The sequence below is a fragment of the Ambystoma mexicanum genome, chromosome 4q (assembly GCF_040938575.1).
Source record: "Ambystoma mexicanum isolate Mex_15411 chromosome 4q, UKY_AmexF1_1, whole genome shotgun sequence".
In the NCBI taxonomy this organism is placed as follows: Eukaryota; Metazoa; Chordata; class Amphibia; order Caudata; family Ambystomatidae; genus Ambystoma; species Ambystoma mexicanum.
Window position 1 is genome coordinate 307,418,037 of NC_090928.1, and position 14,739 is coordinate 307,432,775.

Below are 14,739 nucleotides of genomic sequence, written 5' to 3' on the forward strand. Positions count from 1 at the left end.
AGAGCACCAACCTCTCAAACCAGTTTTAAATAGAGATGGAAGCCCTTCAGGTCAGCCTCACTTAACACGTGGAATGTGCGTCTCCATGATGCTTGAATCAAGAACATCTTCGAGATCAGACCCGGTCGTGTCAGCCTCCACAACTTTTTCTCTCCATCAGACATAGGACACTGACACCAACCCAATATCGTCTCAAATGAACCCCAGTACAGAAGCACCCCCTCATTCTGACGGACAATAACACAACAGCATATCTGCTTGAAAGCCAATGGCATGCTGGAAGACTACCAGTTCAGTCTAGCCCTAAAATTCAAAAACCAGGACTCTTCAGGATCCACAAACCACCTGGCCCTACCCCCTAGTAACCAAGTCAACAAAGTAAGGCCCTTAAACTACACACAAAGAGTGCAAGACGGTAGCTGTATGCCCCCTGGCAGCAATACTCCCAACCGCAGGAAGCTCGGAAAAGACACTCAGAGCTCACTGCCTGGCCTGCTACATCTTACATGCTGCCTCCTCCCTCCACAGCAGCCATTTTACGCATGTCCCAGGGGCCGTCATGTACTGGATCTCCCCCACACTCTGCATTTTTCACTGATCAAGATGCCACAAAAATAAAACTACCATGAAATTAGGTAATAACAGCATTTAAAAGAGGAAATGTGATCTTTTTCTTGTTAAACTTGTAATACTGTAGCAGGGTTCGGTGAGACACATTGTTACGGGTTATGTGGATACCCAAAGACTGCGCCAACGCACTGAGCGGGCGCAGTAACGAAGACCATTGAAGAATCTTGTTGCAGGTGCAACATGTAAGAGTGGCTGAGGTGCAATTCAGGCTGCTGTGGGTTGGACCTTGAAGTGACCTGATGAAGGGGAAAAGAGAGGGATGGTTGTAGACAATGAATGCCCCTTATGTATTTTTGCATTCATTTATTTAAAGCTACACCTACACATGAGTGTTCAATGAAAAATACACATTAAAACTTGTATTTGGATTTACTTAGCCTTTTTTGCAGCCTCTGAGGGTATATATAAACTTGATGTAAACCTTTTACTTTCTTAACTTATTGATTCTAAGCTTGCATAATATTACCACATTTTACTGAACACAGAGGAGGGCTTTGGTAAATATATACTCACTTAAACCAATCTGGCCTGTTCACCCTGAATTGTTTGCGAACCCCAGTTCGATTTGTGCCTGCTGGTTTGCACCCCTAATGTCGATTTCTAGAGATGGAGTAACAGACCTCTGTGTAACAGCGTTACATAACTGTGGCCTATTGATGCTGTATTCAGCTGTTGTGATAAAGGTCAGAATTCAGTTATCTAACATCATGTTCTACTGAATTATCAGGACAATTTGTCCTCTAGGTCTCAAGGTGCAGGAGAATTTGCACGCAAAGTGCCTTGCTAATCAGAAAATTGTGCAGAGATATGACATTGCACATATCAGTGACATATAGCCGTTGATAGGAAGGAAAGCTCAGGGGCAACGTGTTTGTCTTGGAAACAAGACAATGCAGTGCAACACAGGTTTGAATCCCGATCCCGCGCTTATGAACCACTTGCTGGTAATAAGTGTGTTATAAATGAACAATAAATAAATAAAGAAATTGATTAGAGCTAGGCCTCAAGGTCTGACTTTATCGCATAGTAGGCACAATTATGTTCAGCCGCGGTATATCCAAGCCCCAACTTACTTGTCATTGTGCTCGTAAATGTTCAGTCCCAAGGAGTCCACTCCCAGCCAGAGGTCGGAACCTTTCTTATTTTTGATTTCAAAATAGTTGATTCCGTACATTTCCAAGTCCTGGGCGATCTTCAGGTACTCCAGCATCGCATCCTCCCTGCATCAGGAGAAACAATACATCGAAAAGAGATTACGGAACAGTGCATTGGCTGTGCAGCTTAAACAAGTGAGCAACCGCCCATGCCGAGGAGTGTGGCAGAGCTAAGGGAAGCCACGGAAACCTTATTCTGCACATACATGCTCGGAAATAGTGACACCGACACTGGTGTTTGGTGGCCATAAATAGCCTTCACAATCCTTACTGGTCTGGTTGAGAGGAGAAGCTCATACTTGAGACCTTTGGTTTTGGTGGTCACGGATGTACTTACTGCCAAAGGTTCCATGTGACTGAAAAAATGTAGTCATGGTGGCAAACTTCGTTTCCTGACCCCTAATATACTTTACCCAATGAGGGATGTCATTTAAGATTATAAACTCCAATCTTAGACTATTTGGGGAAAGTGTTCGATTTTGCTGAGAGTGCATATTTGGGAAAATGTCGCCCCCTGGCAGCATTGCTCTTGATGAGATGTTCACTGCATACCCTGCCGAATGCCCAGAGAAGATCACCCCACCACAAATACTTGCAAACTTGATGCCTACTAGAAAGAGGGAATCTGATAAAGGGGGGCCATCTTGCTATGGGGGACAGCAAAACCTCCCACTGGAAGCGCATGAGCAGAAGGAAGAGAGGACCCTGCCAGGCTGGGGTATGAGGATCAAGCACAGGGCTCTAGGGACTGATCACTTTTGGAAATAATTAATGCACTTCTAAACATTTACTTTTTCTGAAACACCAAAGGAGTCCTCTGCCTCTCATTGGTCGGTTCGGCGCCACTTGGCAGCAACAATGTTCATGCTATATGCCTAGCGGTAACACCATTGCCACAATTACAACCTATTTTACAAATGAATGTGCATGTCGGTAGGAGACGCTCCAACTTTAGCATTCTAGCATCTATCCTTGTAATAGCTTCCCCTTCAATGTATTGTGCAATTCTATCTTACTATAAAGCATCTTACACACACAAATTGAATTTTGATTGTGACTAATATCAACAGGGATTTCAAAAATGAAACTTAAGAGTGAATCTTCCAGTAATGCATGAAACCCAGGCCTCGAGGGCCAGATCCAAGTTGGACTTTCAGGACTCCCCTCATTAACATTCATGAGCTAAATTTGCATGCAATCATTCTAACTATATGCACATTTTTGCTCATGAATATTAATGAGGGATATCCTGAAAACCCAAAGAAATGTTTCAAAAGAATCAGGGTTTGCTGCGCACATTTAAAGTCCAAGAGTCCCAGGTTCCAATACCTGAAACAGCGTGATACCAGGGTTAGAATCCCGTGTCTTTGAGTTAAGTCTAATTAAGGACCTGTGTAATTTTGCTGGTTAAAACCTTTCAACTTCGAGCAAGGATCCCTTACTGAAAAGGGCATCTGTTAACATTTTCCAAACACGGGTGAACTTCCAAACACCATCAGGACTATTTTCAAGTCCAATTTGCCTTGAGAACGACCGAATGGCGAAACACGTGTTGGCTGTGTACAGAAATAAAAATACCACTTGTATAATAGGATTGGCATCAGACTCCCAATAGATTCAGGAATGTTGTTGACCACTGATGGACTGTATCTCTAATTCAGGAGTCTACTGCACTGTTTTGCATCATACACCTACCTCTATGATATTGTCCTTTCAGAGGTCTTGGGGTGCCTCGTATGTTGCTTCTGCTGCGGTAGAGTATCGCTTTATTACTGAAGACATAGCGCATCTCAGATTTGTTACTCCCCATAGCCTTGGCTTTTTCGCATATCCTGAAAACCCGTCAGGTGTCTGGCCCTCGAGGCCTGGAGTTGAACAACCCTGCTTTAGAGGAAAGAGAGACCAAATTCTCTGATTCCGCCCCCGCTGAAGTTATGTCTGTTTTTTCCTCAAGTGCAGTCAATTCTAATAATGCATAAAATCCTGGATATTTTCTCTTCATGGGATTGGATAATTCATGGTCCCATAGCATGGCATGCTACGCACTGTGAGATATATATAATTGCCCTCAACCATTATTACAAAAGAGACCCGAATAGCAGAGATCCTCAGAATGGAGGCATTGCACTTATTAACTTTGAATAAACGGGAGGTGCAAAGAAAATCCACGCAAACAAGGTTTGTGTGGTTTTTATCAAAAATTCCAATACCCAGCTATATAAGAAGTGCCAGCGTGGGCTTGGGAACCCTACATGGGATTCCCCCTCCCATACTAGACCGCCGCATGCCACCAAGGGTAGGCATTCGATTCCCCCAGAGTTGGCAGATGTGCATGTATTGTGTCTAGTTTTCTAGTGACTGAATGAACCAGCATCAGTCAGTGCAGAGCAGCAGGGAGTGGCGGCTGTGACGTTAGAAAAACAACAGCGATAGCTGCATGGTTTTAAATTAAACCAAACCACTTCCGGTGCTCTGGGCAACCATCCAGGCCACCATTTTGTTTATTTTTGAGCACGCCTTGCCATTACAGAGGGGAATCGACCATATGCAGATCAGGCTTGGTTCCGCCCCCAAAAGGTGCAGCCCAGCCCGCACTGCTAGATTACATCCCTGCTGCACGAAACCACAAGCAACCCAGCCATGATTCTGGCTCATTCGCCATCAGTGAGGTGTAGCTTGGGTCTCTGCGCAGAGCAGGCTCCGGACCCGCATCTGAGCATTCATTCCCCTCGGGACCATAGCTGAAAAACTGTGACCTTTAAACAGTGGTCATTGTGCGCTTTGGGCAAAAGGCTTTTTTTAGCATTGGCACTATCGCCTTGCGTGCATGTTCCTCCCAACTATGGGTATGTATCACAATATCATCAACATAGGCCGCTGCGAATGTAGGGTAAGGCCTGTGCACTGTGTCCATTAGCCTTTGAAACGTGGCGGGGGCGCCATGAAGGCCAAAAGGAAGAATGGTAAACTGAAACAACCCCTGAGGTGTGCAAAGGGCTTTTTTATTCTTTATCAGAAGGGTTTGGGGGACCAGCAAATTCTCTTTTGTAAGCTCTAGGGTGCTGATGTGCCCAATCTTTCTATCAGTCCATCGATTCATGGCATTGGTTCATTATTGAGGACCAAGATGGAGTTAAGTCTTTGAAAATCTATACAACACTACCAAGAACCGTCTGGTTTAGCAACCATCACAATTGGGGAGGACAATGCAGGGACTCGCCGTTTTTAGCATCTTAATGGTTTCCTCCTCTATGATTTTTCTATTTTTCTGCATGCCTCAGGGATGCGAAAAAGTTTGCCCATGAGGAGTCCCAATATGGTGCAAACAATTTCTAACCCTTCCTGATTCTTCAGAGAACACTTCTGGAAACTGATTAAGCAGGTCTTGGAGATCTGTGTTCTGCTGGTAGTATGATTCTTGGGGATAAGGCTGACACCAGATTCCTACTCAACCAACGGGGTCGCCATTGCGATGGTGCTTTGCCAGACTGGGTCGGCTCTCCAGATCCTAAGGAGATTCACATGATAGACCTGTGTTTTCTGCCGCCCGTCAGGTTAGGAAATGAGGAACTTGCCTCTTCTGTTCGTGTACCTTGTAAGGGCCATACCATCTAGAGGCCAGCTTATTATCAGAAGTGGGGAGGAGGACCAATACTTGATCTCCTCCCGAAAAAGATCCTGCCACTGGTCTGGCCTTCTGGTGTCCCTGTGCTCTTGTATGGTGCTGGCTAACGAGGCCACTTACAGCCTGCATGCTTGTTTTCATGTTGTGTGCAGCTTGGGCTATGGGTAACGCGGCTTCCTCCCTTTGTTCCCAAGTCACTCTTAGCACATCAAGGACGTCCCTGGTTTCTCCCCGCACAGGAGTTCAAAGGGGAGTATTCAAAAGGGGATTGGGGAGTCTTCCTGACTGTTCCATTTCAACAAAGTTTACAATAAAAATACTTACCATATAAAAGTCAACCTAGTTATTTCAATATTACACAATGAAACTACTTTTAATTTACACATTTTGTGTACTCATTATTACATTTGAATGTTTCACTGCACCACCACAGCACCAACACCTTTAATGCTGCTAGCACTATGTGCTAATAGCCCTTTAGTCCTCGGGAGGGGGAATCATCACTTGGAATCATGCCCCTTTTTCCAACTTATGGCCTTCTGCTTTGCCTTGGGCCGTAACTTGTGAGCGGGCCATTATCTCATGATAATGACCGCTCCCTGAGTCTATAAAGCCATATAAGCACAGTGAAATAATCACTGACCTGTCTAACCAATCAGAATACTTGGAATTCAGTCGATAATTAGGTATATTGACTGCATTCCAAACATTCTGACATCAGAAACAGATAGAGAAATAAGACAAAGGGATCAAATAACTCCAACATTTTCCCACCATTTCTAGATCAATCACACGTAAGCTGTGTTTTCTATGTCAATGTCGAAAAAATCCAGCCTTCTGTTGTTTAAATATCACAAAATGAAAATCACATTTACTAACACATTTTAAACTAATACGTGCACTTGAACATCACGACTTCAAAACCGATATTGATATTACCACTATGTGCTAATAGCCTTATGGACCTCCGGAGGGGTAATTATCACACAATAATGAGGCCTCCCTCAGTCTATATTGCTATAAAAAATATAGTTTAAAAAAAAGAATGTTTCTTTGACATAGTCGCCATTCAATTACGTCATTTGGAGACCCCCCCCCCCCAATCTCGATTCTCCAAAGTTTGAGACTGATCAAATGGGTACAATAAAACAGGGAATCTTGGTAGTCTGCCAGTAGTCCCAACACATGCAGAAGATATGCTATCAAAAAGGTCCCCTTTCATCTTGCACGCCAAGGTCATCGAATATCTCTGTTATTTGGGCACTTATTCACTTATTAAGTATCCAAATTTGTTGGATGTTTCACAATCCAACAATCACCATGTGATGACATATTTCAGTGCCCATGTGTCGGGCACATGGTTTTGAATGCCATGCACCAGCAAGGAGCATCAGTGTTTTCATACACATAAGAGGTTCTTATCTGTCAACATTCAGCAACCCTTTTTTGCAGGGTTAAATTAGTTCTTGGATCTGTACCCAAAAATCCCACAGAACCAACCCCAGTCCAGAGTTACCTTACTGACGCTCGGTCTTAAAGTCAATAACGTGTTGGGGATACCCTCTACAAGAGGAATGAAATGGCCATGGACAGAAAGTGGCCCTGCCTTAATGTCAAAAAAGTGCCGGGAAGACCCTCCTCCAAGGAAAGCCAGTGAGCATGACCTCACATCAAGAAAGTTGGGGTGAGACCCTGCCACCATAGGAAGTGGGCAAGACCCAGTACTCAATGTGCTGAAAGGAATGGAGAAAGGGGTCCAGCACTTCATGAACGGCGGGTGTGAGGTGCCCTCCAGTGAAAGGAAGACTAGGCGCAATCAAGGGGCGTGGGGAGGAACTGCATTAACACAGCTGGAAAAGGGCAGGCGCTGATAGGAGGAGATGCGGCTGGGCCGCTGGAAAGAAGACGAGGCTGTAGCATTAGAATAGGTGGCGCGGAGTGCGATGGAATAAGCATTGGTTGTGCGCTGTCCTGCACCGAACAGCGAACAGAAAAAACCTGACACCAACAATATACGCTCTGGAAGAGCAGGACATGGGGCGTAGAAGAGGGAAAACGTGAAATAGGATTCCTGCCTCCCATATTCACAAACAAATAATAAATAAAAATCCTGCCAAACGTGTAAGTGACGGAGAATAAAATGGGGGCAGCGGCACCTCCATTATTTGTTAGCTGCATTGCATGTGCTGCGGCTGCCCTTGCCGAGGCTTCTTTGACGCTCCTGGGTGGGGTTTGGAGTCTTATGGTGTGTGGAGACCGACTCATGACGCGATTGCACTGTTCCCTTGGTTGCCCTTTGGGGCAATTACAACAGTGGATTAGCTTGCGCTTCACCAACCATACAAAGCAACTCTATAGTTGCAGGGGAGCATTGCCCCAGTGCCTGGAACACAACTGCATGTGTTGCTGTTTTACTTGCACTTCATGGCGGCTGCTAACTTTGAGAGCTATATTGTAACCTTTTCTTCGTGTGACCGCACAATGTTTATAAGTTCACTCCGGTAGCTAGAGTATTTTTCAACATAGGCTGCCACACATGGCCTTTGAATGACACCCCAAAGCATAACCAGACCAATGAAACCTATAATAAAGAAAGCATGCAGTCACTTTATGAAATACCATTTGCTTCCAATTGATTACATTGGCATCAATCTGCAGTGTTTCCTGATAAAGAAATTGACGCAACAATACCAATGACCTTCGATCAGATGATCAGGCTAGCCTCCAACAACCTAAATTCAAACTGATAGGGTTCGGCCGTACCTCCTTCAATGGCCAGACCCCCTTGGCATGGAATGCAATCCCTCCCGACCTGAGAAAGATCATTTCTCTGTCGGATTTCAAGAAAAAAGTTAAGACTCACCTTTTCAACCTTGCATAACTGAACCTCTCCTCTCTGCTCTCCTTCTGACCCAGTTGTTTGTCTGTTTTTTTATGTGCGCCCTGAGACCTATGGGTGTGTGGCGCGTTATAAAAGTTCAAATAAATAAATAAGTGAAGCCCCGCCACACTCACTTGAGCATTCCGCGATGCTCTGTATGCCACACCTCGATCCGCTCTTCCCACTGCTCTCTGGAAAGCTTGTGCTGGTCCAAAACTCTGAAACAAGAAAAGGCAAGAAAACACATGAGGATCACCCAGCTCCACTTCACCTTCCATTGCATTTACTCTGGTGCATTACTTTTCAGTGGCGACCTTCGATTGCCTATCATGGGGAAGACTCATGTGAGACAGTAAGAATCACCACTAACACACCAGCCCCTTGGTTGGTCCTCAGGGACGATCTTTTTAAAAAGATTGTTTCACTAAAAGACCTATTTAGAAAGGCCGCTCTGTGACCGCATGGAGCGGTCTTTCTAAATCGAACTGTCACGCCCCTGCTGCACACGAGTGCGCGCAGGGGCTGACAGGAAGGTTGGGATCCGTAAGCGCAGGACCAGGAGAACGGGTAAATGTGTGGGTGCGTGTGTATTGGTGTGTGTGTTTGTGGGTATGTATGTGTTTTGGTTTGGGAGAGTAGGGGCTGTGGCTGAGTGTTTGGGGTTCGTGGGTGCATGTGTGTTGCTGTGTGTGTTTTGTGTATGTATGTGTTTTGGTTTGGAGAAGTGGGCTTGGGAGTCGTGGGGGGTGGGAAAGAACAATGGGGTGTTCGGAGGGTGTCATCCCCCTAATATTTAAAAAAGGGAAACTGCATTTCAAAGGTCTCAAGAGAAAAGGACCTTTACAATGGAGGTTTTCCGATCAAAAGTAAATAGGTCTTTTTCTCTTGAGACCTTTAAAAAGAGGTCTAATCACATAGAACCCCTTGGTTGCAGTAGCCAATACACATCATAGTCATCTATATGAGCGGTATATCCAATGAGCCTTCCGATTGGTGGAAAAAGCTGCCAGACATCTGTCGTGATGGCCATAGGTCTCCCAAGTTCGCGTAGGGACATCACACATCCATATTATATGCACACAATGGAGGACCCCATTACAGATTAAACTTCCCAGTTAGTGTCTGGATTTTTTTCAGCATGCAAATTAAGCAGTTTTGCAAACTTTTTGCAATCATTTTCTGCATTCCTGCATCAGTGATTTATAAAGCGTCTGTTTAGTGATTTCTTCCAGCGTCTCTAACCTGCCTGTTAAATTATAAACACAAGCAATGGGACAACAGCAAGAGGATCGGGCGCTAATCACCAGATTCCCAAACCGAAGCAACAGACCGTGAAGTTGAAGGAAAATGATTTAAACATGACAAAGCAAATTAGAATAGCAACATGACCCACACTTGATGGGGTTTGTAGACCAAATGTAGACCAATGCTCTGCTTTGATAACTAGGTTTCCTTTCAGGTCACCCCGCCACGGCCCGGGATCCTTCTACCTTCCAGATCATGAGAGGCAACCTCTGCTGCCCACAAAGCAGTGACGTGTCATTGAGCAGTGCCTCACGAGGAACCCTCAACATCCTCTGGCACCCAAACCTGCCGTTGGGTATAGGGCTTCATAGACCCCCATTAAATGAAATCATTGTTGAATGGCCGTTGTTCGGTATATTCCATCCTCTCCCTACCATGACCTCCAGTACCCACATTCCCCCGAATCTCCCGTCTTCGATTGCGCATCCATGAAGACCCATTGGGGGTTGGGCACATGTACTCAGATTGACAGCTGCTGTGAGAGGATCTGTGCAAGCATTGCTTCCCCGAGAAGTGGTCTTCACAGCCACTCAGCCCACCAAACGCCTCCAGGCAGGAACATCTGCCAATGAACGACAGGAGGATCCTTGTAGGGGCTTGAAGGGAGTGCAGGCAAGATCAATACTTCTGGACAGAAGACAACAAGGGTCCCTAAGCAGCTGTTAAGGGGTTCGATGTACTGGGAAACGGGTGCTGTGTGATGAGGGGATCAGGGAACTCAGGGTGTTCTGGGAGTTATTGAAAGATCAGCATTTCTTAGGCCTTGGTCCAAGGAAGACCATGTCGTTTTGGCGGGAAAGAAGAGTGCATCATTGGCTGGTATTTAAGTCCAGATTCATGCTCCATTTGACCAGAATTTTGGGGGCCGTATCATTTTGGGGTCTGATTGACAGCTTTTGTAGACTGATTTGTGGCATTTGCATGACCAAATGTACAACATTTTGGCAATAAATGGACACCTTAAAAAAACAAGATGAAGGGTGCCAGTGCTAGATGGAGAACAGGCTTTGAACACAGGTATTTTGTCATCTAGTTATATATTTCAGGCCAAACTGAAAGCATCTATTAAACCATACTCATAAAGACTCTGGGCCAAAGGTTTGGCAATTTGGGTCAATTTAACATTATTGTATCCCAAAATATAAAATGCTCTTGGCTTCTGTTCTGTAGGCGTCCTCAGCAGCTCTATAGATGTAGGCGCAACATATCCTACCAGCCGGAATGCCATCCAGCAGACGATCAGCATTCTCACCCCCCATTCATCGACCACCCTCTTGTGCTTGAGCCCACTATAGGTTGTGATTGGATTCTTTAGTTTACCAGGATTTCTCTAGTTTACCAGTGCCTCTCAGGCCTCAGGCTACAGCTTCAGCAGGCTTGTACTTCCCCTTCACACGTTCGGGAGGTCTCAGGACCCTACCAGAATGTGTGGCCTGTAGCCCCCAGCAAGCTGGTACCTTTTCGCAGGTTCTGGCGGCCTATGGACCCAATCAGGATCTTGGTTATCGCCCCGGCAGGCTGGTCACTCTTGATATGATATGACATTTATAACGCGCCTATACACAAGTGTTTCAAGGCGCGGCGAGGCAAGGGAGGGGAAACAAAGGGAGGACAAAGACAACGATCTTACTAGGCCTAGTGACATTGAGATTGCGCAGGTGCCGTGGAGAGGGGAGGGTGAAAGTGCCCGGGGAAGGGGAGGAAGGGCAAGGGCAGGACACAGGATCAAAAAGAAGTAGTGCAGCCAGCAGGTGGCAGTGCAAGGGTTATGTACAGACAACAAATGTCAGATAAGTGCAGGTAAGGGGACTGTAGGGTTGCAGCTACAGACCCAAGTGCAAGGGTTGCCAGGAGGCAGTGCAGCTGTGCAACTGGGTGGGCAGGGACCTGGGCCCGAAGTTTAGAGGGTAGCCAGGTGACCAGTGCAGTATCAGACAGGAGATCAGCAGGTAAGAGGAAGAGAGAAGGCAGAAGCAAAGAGCAAAGTCTTGAGATGCTTCACAACCAGAGATGGTTCTGCTCAAGTTTCAGAGAGGCAGGGAGGCTGTTCCAGCGGGAGGCGCTAGTCGAAGAGAGAGATCTGCCCCCAACACGTTGCTTGAAAAAGCGCCTGACCCTCAAGGAGTTAAAGGTGGAGGAGCAAAGAGCTCGAGTAGAAAGATATTTCCGAAGAGAGTGTTGGAGGTATTGCAGTCTTCATAATGTTTCCTGGCCTAGGCTAGTTTCTGGGCAAATGCTCCTAGCAACTGTCAGTACTGAGTTATAGGAACTCCCATCCTTTTTTGAGGGGGCAGAGCCACAGCAGACCAGGATAGTCTTGCAGCTGCCTTATGGGCCACCCAGAGGGGGGGAGGAGTAGGGTTACCTGGGCTTGACACTTCGTCCGTCATATGGCATTCTGTTATCTACACTGAGATTGCCATAACCGGGAGCAAGCGTCCTTAAGGGTCTCCAAATCCCAGGAGCCCCTGTCAGCAATTGGGTCAGTTTGTGGAGCAAACTAATTCCTAAAGCTGAACAGTTAGGAAAGGTCACATACTGGCATGCCAGGGGTCGGGGGGGAACAGATGCTAGGCCGGCCATGGACTGAGTGGTCAGATGTGAACGCCGCACACAGAAAGCTGAAGAGCACCAAAGCACTGCAGACGCTCATGCCAGAGATCCCAGGGTGGTGCAGTGCATATTTAAAGCCAAGGAAGCGGCATGTGAGAATAATAGGGGCACTTTACTATGTACATAGCACAAAATAATTATTAATAATGACCTAAGAACCCAATAAGGGAACTAAAGGAAAAGGGACCAATCAATAGTCCAAGACATGTTGCTTGAAAGAAGAGTCAATCGAAGGACAGCTAACAGACGCCCAGTCGACCCAGGTGTATAAAAGGGGGTAGAGAATGCCAGTAAAGGGCACAACCTGGGAGGACCTATACATGCTACTTGCCTGAATGGAAAGGGAGACTGCTACTTGGACAGAGGAAGCTTACTTGCTGGGGTGATGTAGACAGAAACTCTGCCAGACACTAGGCAGAGACTCTGCCACTTGGAACTGGAACCTACAAAAGGGTTCTAACACTCTGAGGGAAAAGGCAGAAGGGCTGAGGATTGAGTTCTGTCGACAAGGTCCACAGCTCAAGAACGAGAAACCCCTGGCAGTGTGGGTAACCATATCGTCTGTCCGACAAGGACCCAGGATTGAGGGGGAGAAATACTCATTTCAGCCTATAGAAGGCGAATGAAGGCTGATAACGAAAAGGGAGTAACTGTCTAATCCCAGGGTAAGGGAAGGAGCCCCAGAAGAAATTGAACACTGAGAGAAGGAAACACCGAAGCAACCATGGACCCATTTATATCTACATATATATAGAAAGAGAGAGAGAGAGAGAGAGACGGAGAGACAGACAGAGAGAGAGAGGGAGGTAAAGAGAGACCGAAAGAGAGTGAGAAAGCTGAAGAGAGAGATAAAGAGAGCGAGAGAGCGAGAGAGAGCAATAGCGAAATTCTCTAATTCTGATCCACAGTGGGGAAGGGATCTTCTGATCTTAATAACCAAATAGGTAGAAACAAGTGGTTCCATGGCTAGGGTGAATGGGGCCACTTCCCAAATTCATGACTAGGGGAAGGAGTGTGTCCCCTTTCCTAGGAGAAAGCCAATTACTGAGTCCAAGACAAGAGACTGAGGAAGTCTGGAAAAGAACCCTGTGAAGAACGAGGAGTAGATCGGAAAGAAAGAGTAGAAGTTGAGTGTCTGAACGGCTCAGAACGGTGAGAACTACCTGAATTGGATTACCCATGAAATTACCCTAGGGATTTATCATAGATTTGGGCTAGACATTAATATAGTAGGTCTGCTGAAACCTGATGTTTTCCAAGACTTGGAATATATATATGTTAAAGCATAAGGAAGCTAAAGGATTTTTTAAGAGTCGGTTTAAACTAGTTAAGGCCACGGCCTTTTGACTTTTATTTTCTTTACAAAACTGGGTGTCCCTGGACAAACAAGAACTTCTCATGTTGAGGTTCAAGACTTTTCATTTTCATCGGAGCCAACACCCAAAGGTGCAGGAAGCACATGACAAGCCCCACTTTGTGCTGTCCCCTCCTTAACTCTATTTTGTGGAGTTATTCCTTGTTATGTTTAGGATATTAACTTTAGTTCCTGTCATCGTTTCTTCAACAAACACTTTAAAGTATTACCTCTGAATATAGACACTTTACCTCAGACCCTTGCTCTGCCTGGCCCTCATCTCTTGACATCCTTACATGTCCTAACCCCCTCAATGTTGGTCTTTTTCTGCTTCCTTTAATTTGTCTCCATGAGCTTGCATGCCTCAGTGAGGTCTGTGATTAGGTAGATGCTCTCCTCCTTAACTCTGGCCAGGGGAGTTGGGGCCCACCTCCCCTTCAAGTGTTTACATTCCCACTTTCACATCCGCCCACGTGTTGTGCATCTGCATCTTTCTATTTTCACCAGCGATTTGTGCTTCACAGTCTGAGGGTTTACAGGGGGCAGTGGCCATTTTAGAATCAGACACAACAACTGCCATGACAGCTAGGTGGCTCCCTGGGACTATTCACATTGCTGCATGTTCTGGATCTTTGTGCTGGTTTCCCACCTGCTCACAATGCGTGGAATTTCCTTTCTCTCTCCCCGTCTACTGGATGGCCATTTTCCCATGTTTCTTTGCCTTTGCTGGCTCTCAGCACTTCCTCGCCCCTAGGTTTTCAGCCTTGGCACCCGCTACACTTATTTTATTCTTGTGGTTATTACCCAAGTCTGCCGACATGTTTATCTCTGCCCTCTGTTACAGCATTCTCTCTCGGACTTCAATCTAGCGAACCCCAAGTGGTTACTCATACAGCAGATGTGAGTAGTGGTACTTCTGGAAGAACTAACCTTTGGTTCTGGCTCTGGGGTATCGTGTTGGCTAGTCTGGATAGATCCTCGGTGGATCTCATATAGTACTGCCAAGGGTCAAATCACTTGGCGCGCAACTTCTTTTGGACTCCAGACTCTCCCTGACCTATTATATGCCACCCAAGAAGGTATTTTTTCACACAATGGAAAGAAGAATCCATGTGAATCTAACTTGGGACAAGAAAATCTAGACTGTAAAGCACTGAGTGAAGAAGTTGCTTGAGAC

At 45.9% G+C, this 14,739-nt stretch overlaps 1 protein-coding gene across 1 annotated transcript in view; it reads right to left on the bottom strand.

Annotated features, from left to right (window-relative positions):
* Positions 1-14,739, bottom strand: part of EZR (ezrin) — a 188,679-nt gene that overhangs the window by 32,685 nt on the left and 141,255 nt on the right. The window contains exons 6-7 of the mRNA XM_069607887.1: positions 8,425-8,508; positions 1,704-1,850 (exon numbers count right to left, since the gene is read on the bottom strand). Of these exons, the coding sequence (XP_069463988.1) occupies positions 1,704-1,850; positions 8,425-8,508 (231 nt within the window). The remainder of the gene's footprint in view (positions 1-1,703; positions 1,851-8,424; positions 8,509-14,739) is intronic.